The sequence below is a fragment of the Oenanthe melanoleuca genome, chromosome Z (assembly GCF_029582105.1).
Source record: "Oenanthe melanoleuca isolate GR-GAL-2019-014 chromosome Z, OMel1.0, whole genome shotgun sequence".
Taxonomy (NCBI): Eukaryota; Metazoa; Chordata; class Aves; order Passeriformes; family Muscicapidae; genus Oenanthe; species Oenanthe melanoleuca.
Genome location: NC_079362.1, coordinates 25,349,396 through 25,362,142, shown reverse-complemented (window position 1 = coordinate 25,362,142; position 12,747 = coordinate 25,349,396). Strand labels below are relative to the sequence as shown.

Sequence of the window (12,747 nt, the reverse complement as noted above, 5' to 3'; positions counted from 1 at the left end):
TCAACAACATAATACCGTATGAATATAAAAACACAGGGATACAGATGCATATACACTTTTCTCTTTTTTGGTCATATCTTTGCTGAAACGTGCAAAGCATGTTTGTTCTTGTAAATACTATATCTAATTAACATATCTAATTTAAACAGTTTCCTGGATCTTTATATTCATGGATGTTATAAATTCTAATTTCACATACAGTGAGCCATTAGCCAAACATGTGCATATATTATCATTTCCTGAAGAATATTATGAAACTATCTAGTAACAAATCCCCCAAAATAGAATACTGTCTTGGTTTTACCAGAGCAAAAGGCTAGATTTCATTCTTCTCCTGTTTTTAAAACAGCTCTGTATTTTGATATATTTGACTTCTATCATATGAAGCATGTGAGCATATTTCTCTTCTCTTAGGTATTGCATGTGGCTGTCAAACTGCCATGACTGCTTAAACAGGGTAACCAGAGTTAGCCTGGTATGTTTCTGGGAGTGAATACCCATACCCAAACTGCTTTTGTCAATAGGTGTATCACAGTGTCTCAAGTGGTCACAATGAATATAGCAGCTTATGACCCAAAAGATTACTTGGATGCAGATTTACTACCAGAAACTAGCAAACTTTTTCTGTTTATATAGAGGCTTTTCAAGATATGTTTCATTTCCTTCCTTCCCCTGTGGAAACAGATGTGGGGGTTCTTTCTGACCCCCAGGTGCTCTATAGGCATTTAACTTTGGAGCTCTCCAGACTCCTGCCCTGAGCTCTTAGGCTCCTACTTGTCAGGTAGTCTTAAATAAACAAAGCAGCTATTAGTTAAAAAGGTTATTTATTAGTTAAAAAGGTTATTTATTACAAAGCACATCTTATTACAAAGCACATCAGTCTCAACAGTACACAGACAAGCAATAGCAAAAAGCAATGGCAAGCAACAGCAAAAGCAGTAGCAATAAGCAATAAGTGAATGGCTAGAAGCCCTGGCAAAGGCCAACAGCTAAAAGCTGAATGGCTAAAGCCTGTGGCTAAAAGCAGCAACTCTCCTAATACAGAGTCTTATGTAGCATTTTTCCAACAAGCTAAGATGCAGGCTCAGACCACCATTCTTTAATCTATAAGAATTCTAGTTCCTTATCACATCAGGTTACACATATAACACTATGTATACACTCTATTGTGTACTATCTAAGAAATGTAAGCAATATTCTTGCTATAACTCTGTTATGTCTAAGTCCTGTCTACAACTGTGGCCTTGGAGCCTCTACTGAAGATATCAGTATTTTTGCAACCTTCACTGGAACACAAGTTACTACTGTGGAATCCAGGCCTTTTACTCACTAAAAACATCAGAACTCACTCTAAGACTTTTTCAATCCCTACACTCTGATTTGTCTCTGAAGAATTCAGAGAGACCCCTAATTCACTGACTCCAACATTCCCCCAGTTTTCTTGTATCCTCTTTAGTTAGCACCTCAGTCCATACCTACATCTACAAAATTGGAACAAACCTAGAGAGGTTTGGAAAATGAACAACTTATGTTCCTTTTGCAAGGTCTTTATTTGGAACTTTTCAATCAGGCAAAATATCTATTATTTCAGAAGTCTGAGGGGATGTTACATGACTGAGGCTTCATTTCAAAGAAATATCTCTAATTTTTAATTTTCTTCTGTACCTTGAATTTAATTAGGTAAACTTGCCAAGTGACCAAAGTGGAACAGACTTGCACCAGCACTGAATGAAATAGTGGAAATGTATTTGGCATAACAGAGAATTAATTCTACCATACTGCATTAAACTAGTGGGCTTTAAAATAGGATACCAATATGTCCATTCCCAATGTCACTGAACAACCTTAAAAATTAAAGACAGAGAAGTTTCAGATGCCTGGGTGCAGATACCCATCTACCTGATGTGTGCTGCAATGCCCTTTGCAAGGAGCTAGAGACAATTCCTTTGGTTTAAGTCAGAAGGAACTGATATCTCCTATTTCCTCCCTGCTCCTCACACATATTTTAACTTAGAAATGGAAGCCTGACTATACTTTGAATTTTCATTGCCAAAGACTAATATTATGTTGTCATGGCCAGGCTTAAATTTACTTTTTCTTTAACCACTACAAAGACTGCTACCAAATTTTCTTACCACAAATATATTCTGAATCAAGTATATTCCCAATTCAGATATATTCTGAGAGTTTTATGAGGTAGTGAAAGTCACCCTTGAGTTAAAGTGTCTTGCTTTCAAAAGTAACCGCCACTCCTTCCGTGAATGCTTTATTTATATCTTCATTTTACAAAGTATTCTACAACTAAATTCCATAACACTTTTGTCAATAGAATGTAATTTTACTCATATCATTCTGTCAACAAAAAGTCAACAGAATATAATATTTTTGTCCACTGAACTAAACTGCATAATCTTTTTGCATATGAATATCAAATCCAGAATGTTTACTAACCAAAAATATGGTATTTTCTCTGAACAAATTGTGATTGAATATTGAGAGTTTTAAAGAAAGTTAAATTCTATAAGACACCTTTAACTTAACACTTTTGCCCAAATGGTATCAGTGCTGAGACATCCCAGAGAGCTCTGTCTCTCTGTCCAGGCAGTGGAATTTGGGACACTTCTTGTAGACAGTAAATTTGCTTCTGAGTTTTCAATATGTAATTGCTGCAAGGTTGGTTGGTTTTTTCATATAAATATTTCCTGGGAATAAGAAGCTGGATGGGCTGGTAACTGTTTTACATATACCTTAAGTTTTACTGCTTTGTTCATTCCTACTTGGATGTGTAAGGGGTAGGGTACAGACTCCAAAAACCTGGACTTTCACTCTTCATACTTGTTGCGGAGGAAATAAATGTCACAATTATTTTTTCTGGTACGTTTTTATAGTTAATGACACATTTTCAGTGTCTCTGTGTTGCCAACTTACTTCTTTATTATTGCTCTCTTGATAGCACCTGCATAGCTGTGAAGAACGTGTACTGGAGTGACTCCAATGACAAAATTAATGCAAAATTGTTACTCTCTAGCTTATGTCAGGTTATAACACCGCTGTATTCAAGAGGTGGACATTTCTGGTTACATGGGAAGCTTTTTCATCTCTTTCAGCCTTTTCATCCCTTTTCATCTGACTGAAGGGTGGGAACAGACATGGTTTACAGTTACTTGTGAAGAGGATTGAGGGTAAACCTAGTGAGACCTTGAACTGTATAGGAGTCTAGGAGACCCAACTTTTCTTTTTGAATTTTTCACTATGATGGTGTTCACAGTGTTCTGTAAAGCACCTGGAGATCTATGGAGGAATTGTTTTATCACGTTGTTATCATACTACAGGATGATAGGATTTTGTCAGCATGCCGTATGAATCACCTTTCTAAAATGACTATCAATCTAGAGAAGAACTGATAAAATGGCTCTTGGTTTCTTTGGCTATATTTTTATAATACACAGAAGAGAGCTCATCAATAGTTCTGTACCTTTTTCTTTTCATCAAGCTGAAAGAACAATTACTGGGGAATGTCATTACACTGAGAGAATTGGTGTTTTTCTAAAAAATTAATTACTGCAGTGGTAACTAAGTGTTTGGATACAATGTCTGATATTGCTTCAGTAAGAAAAAAAGAACTTCTTTTAAAGTGGAGAAAGATCTTCCTTTAAAGTGGAAAAAAATAATTTCTTTTATGTTGCTCCCCATTTTGCCCATTGTCTCGTGAGGTGATACCTCTCTTTTTGGCCCTGGATAAGATTTTAAACTTATTTTCCCATTCTGCATGTAGGTTTAATACAGAAAGTTTCATTTCATGTTACATTCATCAAGGGTACACGTGCTACCCAGTTTAGTTTCTTCCTGCAATAAAGGAGTGATTGGAAAAATTGGCATGAAGTTGTTCTGTGCCGAACAATGCTCACAAATTCTTCATTGGATAACTGTTGTTCACATGTTGCCAAGATGTCTGTGCTGTCACACAAAATGTCTGTACTTTTTCCCCAGTACTCTGGCAGTGAAGATAATGATGTTCTCTTGTACTATAAGAGATATTGTATTTCCTAGTAGAGGTAGCTGCTAGAAGTTTTTACAAAATTGAAAGCATTTTTTGCCTCCCTGAATTCTTGAAATTTACTGTGAGGAAAAAAAATTAACAGAACTCCAAACTACAGAAAGCAATTTTTTATTTTGTCTAACTTCCTGTTTTCTAACTTACGGTTATTATATATTTGCATGCCTATTTATATGTACACACAGATATGGAGATTCCCACTGACTCATGTGAACATCTTAAACTGTATAGCTCCCTACATATGGGAAGGAAGACAGCCATATCTCTTTACTCTTCTGATATTTTTGTATTACAGGAGCTTCACAACTTCCAAACACAAATTTCTTTCTCTCTTGCTATTTTTTTTTTCATTGTTCTGCTGTATTTGAGAAAGAGGCTGTTAGGTTTTTTGGCAAAAGTTTTTCCTTGGGTATCTGCAAAAACAGTGCTTTTATCCCACAGCATGACCCTATAGGGCCATAAAATTCCATAAGTATATGTGTGTTTGTGTTTGCACATCTGAGCTGGGGGTGTGTAGGGGATACTCTCCACTAAAATGGCATCCAACACTAAAAGCATAAACTATAGATAAAATATCAGGGCATCTGTCCAAATCAAAGTCTGCAGTTTTGATCAAGCCGTACATACAGTCAATATTCTTTGTGACATAACACTTATAAAAATATTATGACAGCATTGAAAATATTTTGACAAGCAAGAAAGCTATTTAAAATAAAAGATTAAACCCAGTTAGAGAAAGCCAAAGTAGGATGGCTTTCTTGAAAATCTCTGGGAAGGGCTGTGATTTTCCTGCATTGCATTTGTTTACAGTGAAGTGGGGGAGTTGAAGAGAGGTTCAGATGCATTTCCTCTAAAAAATACCAGAAATCAAGAAAGAACCAGAAATAAAGTTTGAAATTGGAAGAGGTGAAAAGAGGAGAAGGATTTTGTCTTGAAGTTTAGACTGGGAAGAGGATATGAATTGGGATATCTGAATCTTGTCAACAAGCCTAAGTTTCAGATTCACCTGTAAGGAGCGCACCAGAATCCCATTTAAATGGCTTCTATGAAATTAATATCTGTTTTCTTTTTCAAGCATCTCACAGGAAATTACTTAGAAATTTTAGCGGTAATCAGAGGTTATATTTTTTTTTTTTTGTTCACATTTCTCTTTGTAATCTTGTTTCTGATGATGTAATTACAAATATTGTCCTTTGACTTGATAGGAGTATGCACTGTTTCTATCTTTTAAGTCTGATGTTAAGTGGGAGTACAGGTTGAAACTAAAACACTAGAAGCATTCTCCACCGCATTTGTTACCTTCAAAGGAAAAAGTCGTGTATGCAGGCAACTGTTGGGGGCTGGGTTTTTGTTCTCTTACTGTGTCAGTTTATAGAATTTTTCCCATTATCATGCTAACGGAGCCTGCTGGGTTACACCCAGGATGTTACAAGGATTCTAGACAAAGGGGTAGGTGGGGGCTGGCTTCCTAAAGGGGCTACTCGTGTTTCCAGCGAGCTGGGAAGAAGAGGATCCCGTCTCCAGCCCATGCGGCGAGAACGCAGAAGAGTCGGACGCTCTGCGGTCAACTGACTTCATCTCCTCCTTCCTCTGAGGACACAGCTTATCACCTAGACGCAAACAGCAGTGAGGAGCCTGCTCCCAGCCTGCTCCCAGCCTGCTCCCACCTGAGACACAGCACGGCCGGTGCTGTTCCCGCTCCCCCCGGCTCCTGCCTGCTCTCCGCAGCTGTGCAGGCCCTGCCACGTGTTATATCATTGGGAACAGACACAGGCCGAGTGTGCCCGCAGCTAAACAAAGGACTGAAACTGAGTTATTTGGTCTCTTTTGTTGCTAATTTTAATAACTGCAGTTGTTTTCTGCTTCTACGGTTCAATATATTAGTAAAAAGCTGCCATTCCTACCCCCTTATCTCTTAATTCAAACAATTATAGCACTTTAAAAAAAGCAAAATTAAATTGTCTCTTTCAAAGAGGAGCTTCTGCATTTATTGGCAAACATCTGTCCTTCAAACCAAAACACAGGGCGATGGGGTTGCTGCTGCCATGGAGCCCAGGGGCCGCAGGCCTGTCCTGGAGCACTCGGGCAGCTGGACAGCAACGCAGGAGAGCTGGGAGCAGCTGCCACGGCTCCCGAAGCCCAGCTAAGCTCAAGGGGTTGCTTTCCCCAGTGCCACGCTGCCAGCACAGCTTCAGCCGCTGCCTCCTCCTCACCATCGAGGGGTCCCTGCTGAGCACCACGAGGCCTCTGAGCGCCAGGTGATGCATCTCCCTGGCCTCTGCCCACTGCGCCTCGCCAGCAGCAGCCAGGGGCTGTGCTCCTGCAGGGCCTGCTCGGCCTCCTTGTCCCTCCTTGTCCCTCCTTGTCCCAGTGCAACCAGCATGGGCACCTCCGAGGGTGTCCCCACCGTCCTGCTGAGGCCAGGCCTCCAGGGCGTCTGCCGCAGGCCCCGGAGACGCGTCGGGGAAGCGCCAGAGCAGCTGGGTGGCAGGAGGAAGGTGGCAGGCTGGGGGCTGCTCATGGCCTCTGCCACCCAATTCCTCAGGGCTTCCCACCAAGCCATCCACACAAGCCCTCCTGTCCCATCACAGCCTCCAGCCACCCACCGCCACACACATCCCCCTCACGCCTTCCCACTGCCTTATCCTGGCAGGCTTTGGCAGCACCGCATCCCTTCACGCCTCCCACTGTCCTGTGCTGGCCATCTCCAGGGACCAGGCTCTCAGGGATCCCCGCCGCAGCTCCAGCCTCGGCCCAGCCGCTCTGCTGGAAGCCTTAAGGCTTCGGCAGAACCACCAAAGGTCAAGGGGCTTTGGGCCACTTTCCCTTGGCCACTTACTGAGCACAAGCACCCTTTTTCCCCTCTTCCCCAATGGCCTGAAGACTCCGGGCACCAAAAGAAAGCTCCTGGACCTCTGTGTATAACAGCAGCAGTTTATTAATCCTACTAATTCCTAATTAACTAATCTAGTATTTTACTAATTTGCTAAACTATTACACTAGGCAAAAAAAAAAAAAATAAAAATAAAAAACTACATGAAGAGGAGAGGTTTTCACTGCAGGCTCAGGTGGCCCCATCAGAGGCACCCTCCTACATCAGTCCTCCACAGCACTCCAGCAGGAGAACCGGCCACGGCCACCCAGGGAAGGCCGTGACTTCCAGAGCCTGCGGAATCCATCTCTCATCCTCTCGAGTCGGGAGGAGGGAATGCTCTGTACAGCCATGTTTATGTACAGAGTTTGAAGTGCCAGGCATGAGATGGCAGGGCTGATGTCATCTGCCATGTCCTGAAGGGCTGGAAGAGAGACAAACAGAGGCACAGTCAGAGCCTGCATCTGCGGGGACCTGGGGAGACCCTCCTGACCCGTCCATGCCCCCCAGCTCTTGCCACGGCCTGGAGGCAGCAGGAGACAGCAAGGAGCAGCTGGAAGGTGCTGGCCCCGACTCTCCCTCGCACAGGCCCCTGAAAGGTCTCTGTGCTCTGCCCACGCCGCCCCTGGTGCGCGCAGGGAGCAGAGCCCTCCGCAGCCGGGGCAGGGAACGCAGCTGCCAGCGCCAGCCCCCGCTGCCAGCCCGCCGGCCTCACTCACCCCTGCTCAGGAGCTGCAACTCTCGCTGCTGCTCTCTCAGGAACCGCCCGGCCAGCCCTGGCAACACAGAGCCCGTCACGGCCCCAGCAGCACGGCTGCCCCACAGCGGCGCTGCCAGCCCTGTGGCCGCCGCACCTCCTTCCCCTGCAGGGCTCAGCCCGGGCCCTCGCCGCACCCTGCCGCCCAAGGGCACGGCTGGCACAGGGCGGCAGCAGCCCCGAGGCCAGGCGGGGCTCCACGGCCCCGGCCCGGATGGCAGCAGCTGCCGGGGCTGGGGCCGAGCTGCGGCGGGGCGGGGAGGGAGCCGGCCGTGTGCTCACCCATGAAGCGGACGGCCGCCTCTCGCAGGGGCTCCTGTGGACTCCGCAGGTACGGCAGGGCCTGCCGCAGGTGCTCGGCCGCTCGGTCCCTGTCCTGTGCCAGCTGCGGAGAGCGGCGGGAGGGAAGGGTCGGGGCGGGCTCTGCCCCTTGGCCCCGGGCTGCCCTGCCCGCACAGCCCCGAGGGGAGCAGAGGGCCCGGCAAGGCGCGGTGCTGCCCCGCAGCAGAGCCCGGCTGGGTCGGGGCTCCATCAGCTGCTGCCCTGGGGCCACAGGAGCCTGGAGAAGAGCCCGCGTGGGCAGCCCGGGGAAGGGAGCAGCGTGTGGGGCGCAGGCCGGTGCCCCTGGGTGCAGCACTGGGCAGGGGCCACAGCTGCCAGCCCCACAGACTGGGCACCGTGGGCAGGGGCTTCTCCAGGCTGGGGCTGGGGCTTGCAGGCTGTCCTTACCAAGCACTCCCCAAACCTCCACATCTGATCCGTCAGCACCAGATGCTCCAGATCCCTCCTCTTGAGGAAGCTCACTGCAGCAAGCAGCGTTTCCCGAGAGGCCTGCAGAGAGCCAGGGATGGCACGGCAGCCCAGGGCACAGGAGCTGCCTCCCTGTGCCAAGGCCACGAGGAGACTGGAGCCCATGAGGTGCCAGGGTGCAGGGAGACAGCTGAGCATGGGGACACCAGCGCCCAGGAGTCCTCACCTCTGCCATGCGCACGTTCTCGTTGTTGCAGTTGAAGAAGAGGGGGAGCAGGCTCTTGCTCACAAGCATCTTCAGGGCCTTTTTCCCCTTTGCCTCCACCAACCTCATCACATCTTGGAAGAGGCAAATGGAGAGCAGCTGCACTTGGCGTTTGTCCTGTTGGAAAGGAAGGAAAAGCCCTCCACATCAGCTGCTCCAGGCCTCTCTGTGCACAGGCCCGGAAATCCATGGGACACCACACTTGGGGGCAGCTCCCACTGGCTGTGGCTGGGGACACAGAGCCTTACGTTGTCCAGGAGTGGCCAGAGCGCTGCAGCCAGCCGCAGGGCGATGGGGCTGGGTATGGCGAGGTCTCTGTGCAGCAGCAGAGCGCTGAGCACGACGGCGCTCGTCTCAACAATTTCTTCATCTGCATCCCGCAGCAGGTCCACAAGGCGTTCAGTCAGGGTGTGCATTCTTTTGTTCTGCATGGAACACAAGGCTGGGCAACCCCATGCTGCTGCTGCTGCCATGGAGCCCAGGGGCCGCAGGCCTGTCCTGGAGCACTGGGGCAGCTGGACAGCAACGCAGGAGAGCTGGGAGCAGCTGCCACGGCTCCCGAAGCCCAGCTAAGCTCAAGGGGTTGCTTTCCCCAGTGCCACGCTGCCAGCACAGCTTCAGCCGCTGCCTCCTCCTCACCATCGAGGGGTCCCTGCTGAGCACCACGAGGCCTCTGAGAGCCAGGCGCTGCATCTCCTTGGACTCGCTCTGCAGGTGCCTTGGCATGATCTCCAGGATGCTGTCAGCCCATTTACTGAAGTCCACGAACTCCAGGAGCTGGAAGACACAAAGCAGTGATTGGGGTGCCCAGCTGGCAGGAGCTCAGAACTGCACAGGGCTGCGCCATTCCAGGCAGCTGTGGCTGTGAGAGGACAGAGGGGTGGGAGTCAGCTCAGCGGGGCAGCGCTGGCCATGGGGCTCACCTCCACAAGGAACGCCATGGCAGGCAGTTCCCAGTCTGAAATGCCTTGGCTGAGGAGCTCCAAGAGGTAGGACATGATGTAGTGATGCCAATACACAGAGACACCGTGCATCTCCCTGGTGGGGGGAAAAGACACCATTGCCCCTGAGCCAGGCAGGCAAAGCTCTCCCAGGGCTGACTCCCAGAGGCCTGGTCTGTTCCCAAGCACCCAGTGGGCTCTTTGGGAGGCGGCTGTTCCCGGGCACCCTCCCCTGGAATAATTTTCCAGTCTGCTCTTCATTCTCTTTGTGACAAGGCCCTCTCACCCATGGCCACAGGAACTGTGTGGGGCAGCCTGGGCACAAATGGCAGCAGCAGCGTGGAGAAGGGGGTCTCACCTGGCCAGCAGACCCACTGCATAGTGGTGGGTGCCAGCATAGAGCAGCGTGTCCCAGCCACCCTTGCGCTCCACGGCCAACACCACATGCTCACACTGCACTCGGCAGAGCAGCACCTTCAGAGTCTGCACTGCAAACCTGTGTGCAGAGAAAAGCCCAGGTCACACTGGCAGCTCTGACTCCTGCCTTAGGGCATGGGAGGGATGGGGAGACTGGAGAGACTGGGATGGAGCACCTTTGGGGGTTGGTGGCAAGGCCGAGTTGCTCCTGGCATTCCTTCCAGAAGGTATCAACCACCTCTGGTGTATACAGTGTGCTGATGAAAGCTTGGAAGAGCAGACGCAGAAAGAGAGAGGGGGAGTACTCCAACACTATAGGTGGGCACCAGGTCCAGTTGAAGACATTCCACAGTGTCACAGTTGCCTACAAAAAATAAAGCACCCAGAGACAAGAGTAGGTGCCAAGACATCCATGTGCAGGGCCTGAGCATGCGAAGGAGAGGCCGGGGGAGACACTGTGGGAGCAGCCAGCCTGGTGCCCCAGGTTCAGTGCAGTGCCTGAGGCAGGCAGATGCAGTTGTGGGGAGGACAGAGAGCTGGCTGCTCGAGAGGTGGCCTAGGGGCAAGCAGAGGTCAGTTGCAGGAACTCACAGCCAGAGCAAAGACTCCTGTGCTGTCCCCATCAGAGGTGTACACAGAGGTGTCCACTGGCCAGGCGCTCAGCACAGTGATGAGGATCTGCAGCGCCGGCTCCGCAGTCCCCGTGGAGGTCAGGATCACCCCCCACATGGCCGCAGCAGCTCTGTGGGGTCAGAGCTCTGTGTCAGGGGGTCTCGGCCACAGCACCGTGGCCTGGGCTGCTGCAGGGACCTGCACTGGCCGTCAGCCCTGCCTCTGCCCACTGGCCCTGGCCAGCAGCGCCCAGCCAGCTCACGGGGGTGCAGCCCCGTAGGGAGGGAGCGTGGCAGCACGCTCAGGGGCTGACATGGCAGCACTGCAAACGGAGGGGCCGCAGGGGCTTGGAGCTGTGCCCCTGTGTGGCACTCAGCAGGGACAGGCTCTGCAGGGTAACGGGGGATGAACCCTAAGCCCTCAAGGCAGGTGGGGCTACCAAGGTACCTGTCACCCGATGGGGCCCAGCGCAAGAGAGTCATGAGCACATCATAGGGGTGTTCCTTGGTCAGCTCCAGCAGGGCCTTGTCCAGCCTGTGCCCAGCAGACTCATTGGCCGTGAGCCACTTGTGGATGTACCTCACCATGGCTGGCACCTGCAGAAGGCGTGGGGAGACCTGGAGACCTGCCAGAGCAGCAACTTCCCCAGCTTCCCCTGAGAAGTGCTGCCCTTCCCACCACGTTGGGCTGGGCCTCAGAGGCTGAGGGAAGCCAGCAGAGCCGGCTTGAGGCCCCACACAGTTCCTGGGGTGATCAAGCCCTGGCCACAGGCTGCTTACTTGCTTTGGATTGGAGACACCCTTCTCCACAAGCAAATCCAGCATGGCAGCACTGGTCTCAGCACTGAAGAGGTGCAAGGTTGCCGAAGGCCCAGTGCCCACACCGGTGGTCTCTTCCCGCCAAACGCGCACGATGAATTCACAGATCATCTGCAGAAGGGCAGGAAGAGAGGGAGAATCCATGGAGTGCTCCAGGCACGGTGCTGGGCTGAGCAGTGACAGCAGGCCCAGCCCAGGTGGGCATGGCTGCAGTACCTGCGCTGCTCTGCGGAAGCGGCCACGGGCAGGGTCCTGCTCTTGTGTCCAGTCCATGGCTGCACCTGGCACAGAGCGAGCGCAGCCAGGGCTGAGGGGCTGCGGGAGAGGCCGGAGAGCAGGGCCCAGCCCTGCATTCCCAGGCAGGGACAGCCCTGGGATGCACCAGCCCTGTGGCCCAGCTCTGGCACTCACCCTTCTGCAGCAGCTGGAGCTGCTCCAGCTCTCCAGGCTGCTGTGCTGAGGTAGCTGCAGCCTCCTCCTCCTCCTCCTTCACCCAGGCCAGCTTGGGCACCCTGGGAGGTGTCTGCTCCATGTCTTTGTTTGGAGTTTGGAGTGTCTGCAGGAGAGATGCCTGGGAAAAACTCAAAGATCAAGTGCTGCAGGTGTGCCTTGAAAGCACAGCTGCAACAGAGAAGCCTTGGGAAGGCTGAAGGACAGTAAGTCCTGCAGTCTGTCCTCGAGGGCAGCGGCCGCAGGGACGGCAGACGCTTTGGAAATGCTCCGGCTCGCCGAGTCCCGCAGTCTGGCCTCGAGGTCACCTGCACAGGTAGCACTTCGGGAAAGCTCCGGGTCAGCAAGGAACGAGCTGGCTGTGCGGGGGCTCCTCACAGCACCGCTCTCTCCGTCCTGTCCCGACGCGTGCACCGAGCACTGTGGCGTGGCCGTGTCGCCGCCAGCACCTATGTCACTGCGTGTCACAAAGGGTCACCCTTGTACGCTGTGTTCTGTTCCATCCCACGGTGACCACGGTGCTCTGTGTCACAAAGAGCCCTAGGACACACCCCCACGTGCCCTGGGGACACCCCCACCCCCCCAAACTGCCCCAGCTTGGAAGGAAGATGTTCCATGAGTGTCAAGGACAGCCCAAGAGGAACTTGAGGAGCGGCTCAAACAACAAGCAGATGCTCCTCTGCTCTGCCTGCTCAGGGCAGCAGAAGGAGCCCCCACGGTTGCTGACGCAGCTGCAGCAGGAAGGGCACTGGTGCCTTCCAGAAAAGCTGCCAGGGCCTCTTTGGGACATGACCTGGTGCTGGGTGGC

General features: G+C 50.9%; 1 protein-coding gene across 1 annotated transcript; it reads right to left on the bottom strand.

The window, feature by feature from the left end:
• Positions 1 to 6,970: 6,970 nt before the first annotated feature.
• On the bottom strand, positions 6,971 to 12,398 carry LOC130264879 (maestro heat-like repeat-containing protein family member 7). Its single transcript, XM_056513485.1, has 15 exons — positions 11,901 to 12,398; positions 11,706 to 11,770; positions 11,451 to 11,600; positions 11,119 to 11,267; positions 10,651 to 10,801; positions 10,236 to 10,423; positions 10,001 to 10,138; positions 9,625 to 9,739; positions 9,341 to 9,478; positions 8,950 to 9,126; positions 8,663 to 8,818; positions 8,416 to 8,517; positions 7,969 to 8,071; positions 7,649 to 7,705; positions 6,971 to 7,353 (listed from the first exon to the last, which is right to left on the bottom strand). Exons 1-15 carry the CDS (start codon positions 12,019 to 12,021, stop codon positions 7,154 to 7,156), a joined length of 2,010 nt encoding a protein of 669 aa, XP_056369460.1. The 5' UTR covers positions 12,022 to 12,398; the 3' UTR covers positions 6,971 to 7,153.
• Between the last annotated feature and the right edge of the window lie 349 nt (positions 12,399 to 12,747).

Bases quoted from the DNA above. Each gene is read 5' to 3' on its own strand.
- LOC130264879 (XM_056513485.1), bottom strand. From the start codon at position 12,021: ATGGAGCAGACACCTCCCAGGGTGCCCAAGCTGGCCTGGGTGAAGGAG. The intron at 9,479-9,624 runs GTGAGCCCCATG...TGTGTCTTCCAG, and splicing joins CCATGGCGTTCCTTGTGGAG to CTCCTGGAGTTCGTGGACTT. The intron at 8,072-8,415 runs GTAAGGACAGCC...CGCTCTCCGCAG, and splicing joins GGAGGTTTGGGGAGTGCTTG to CTGGCACAGGACAGGGACCG.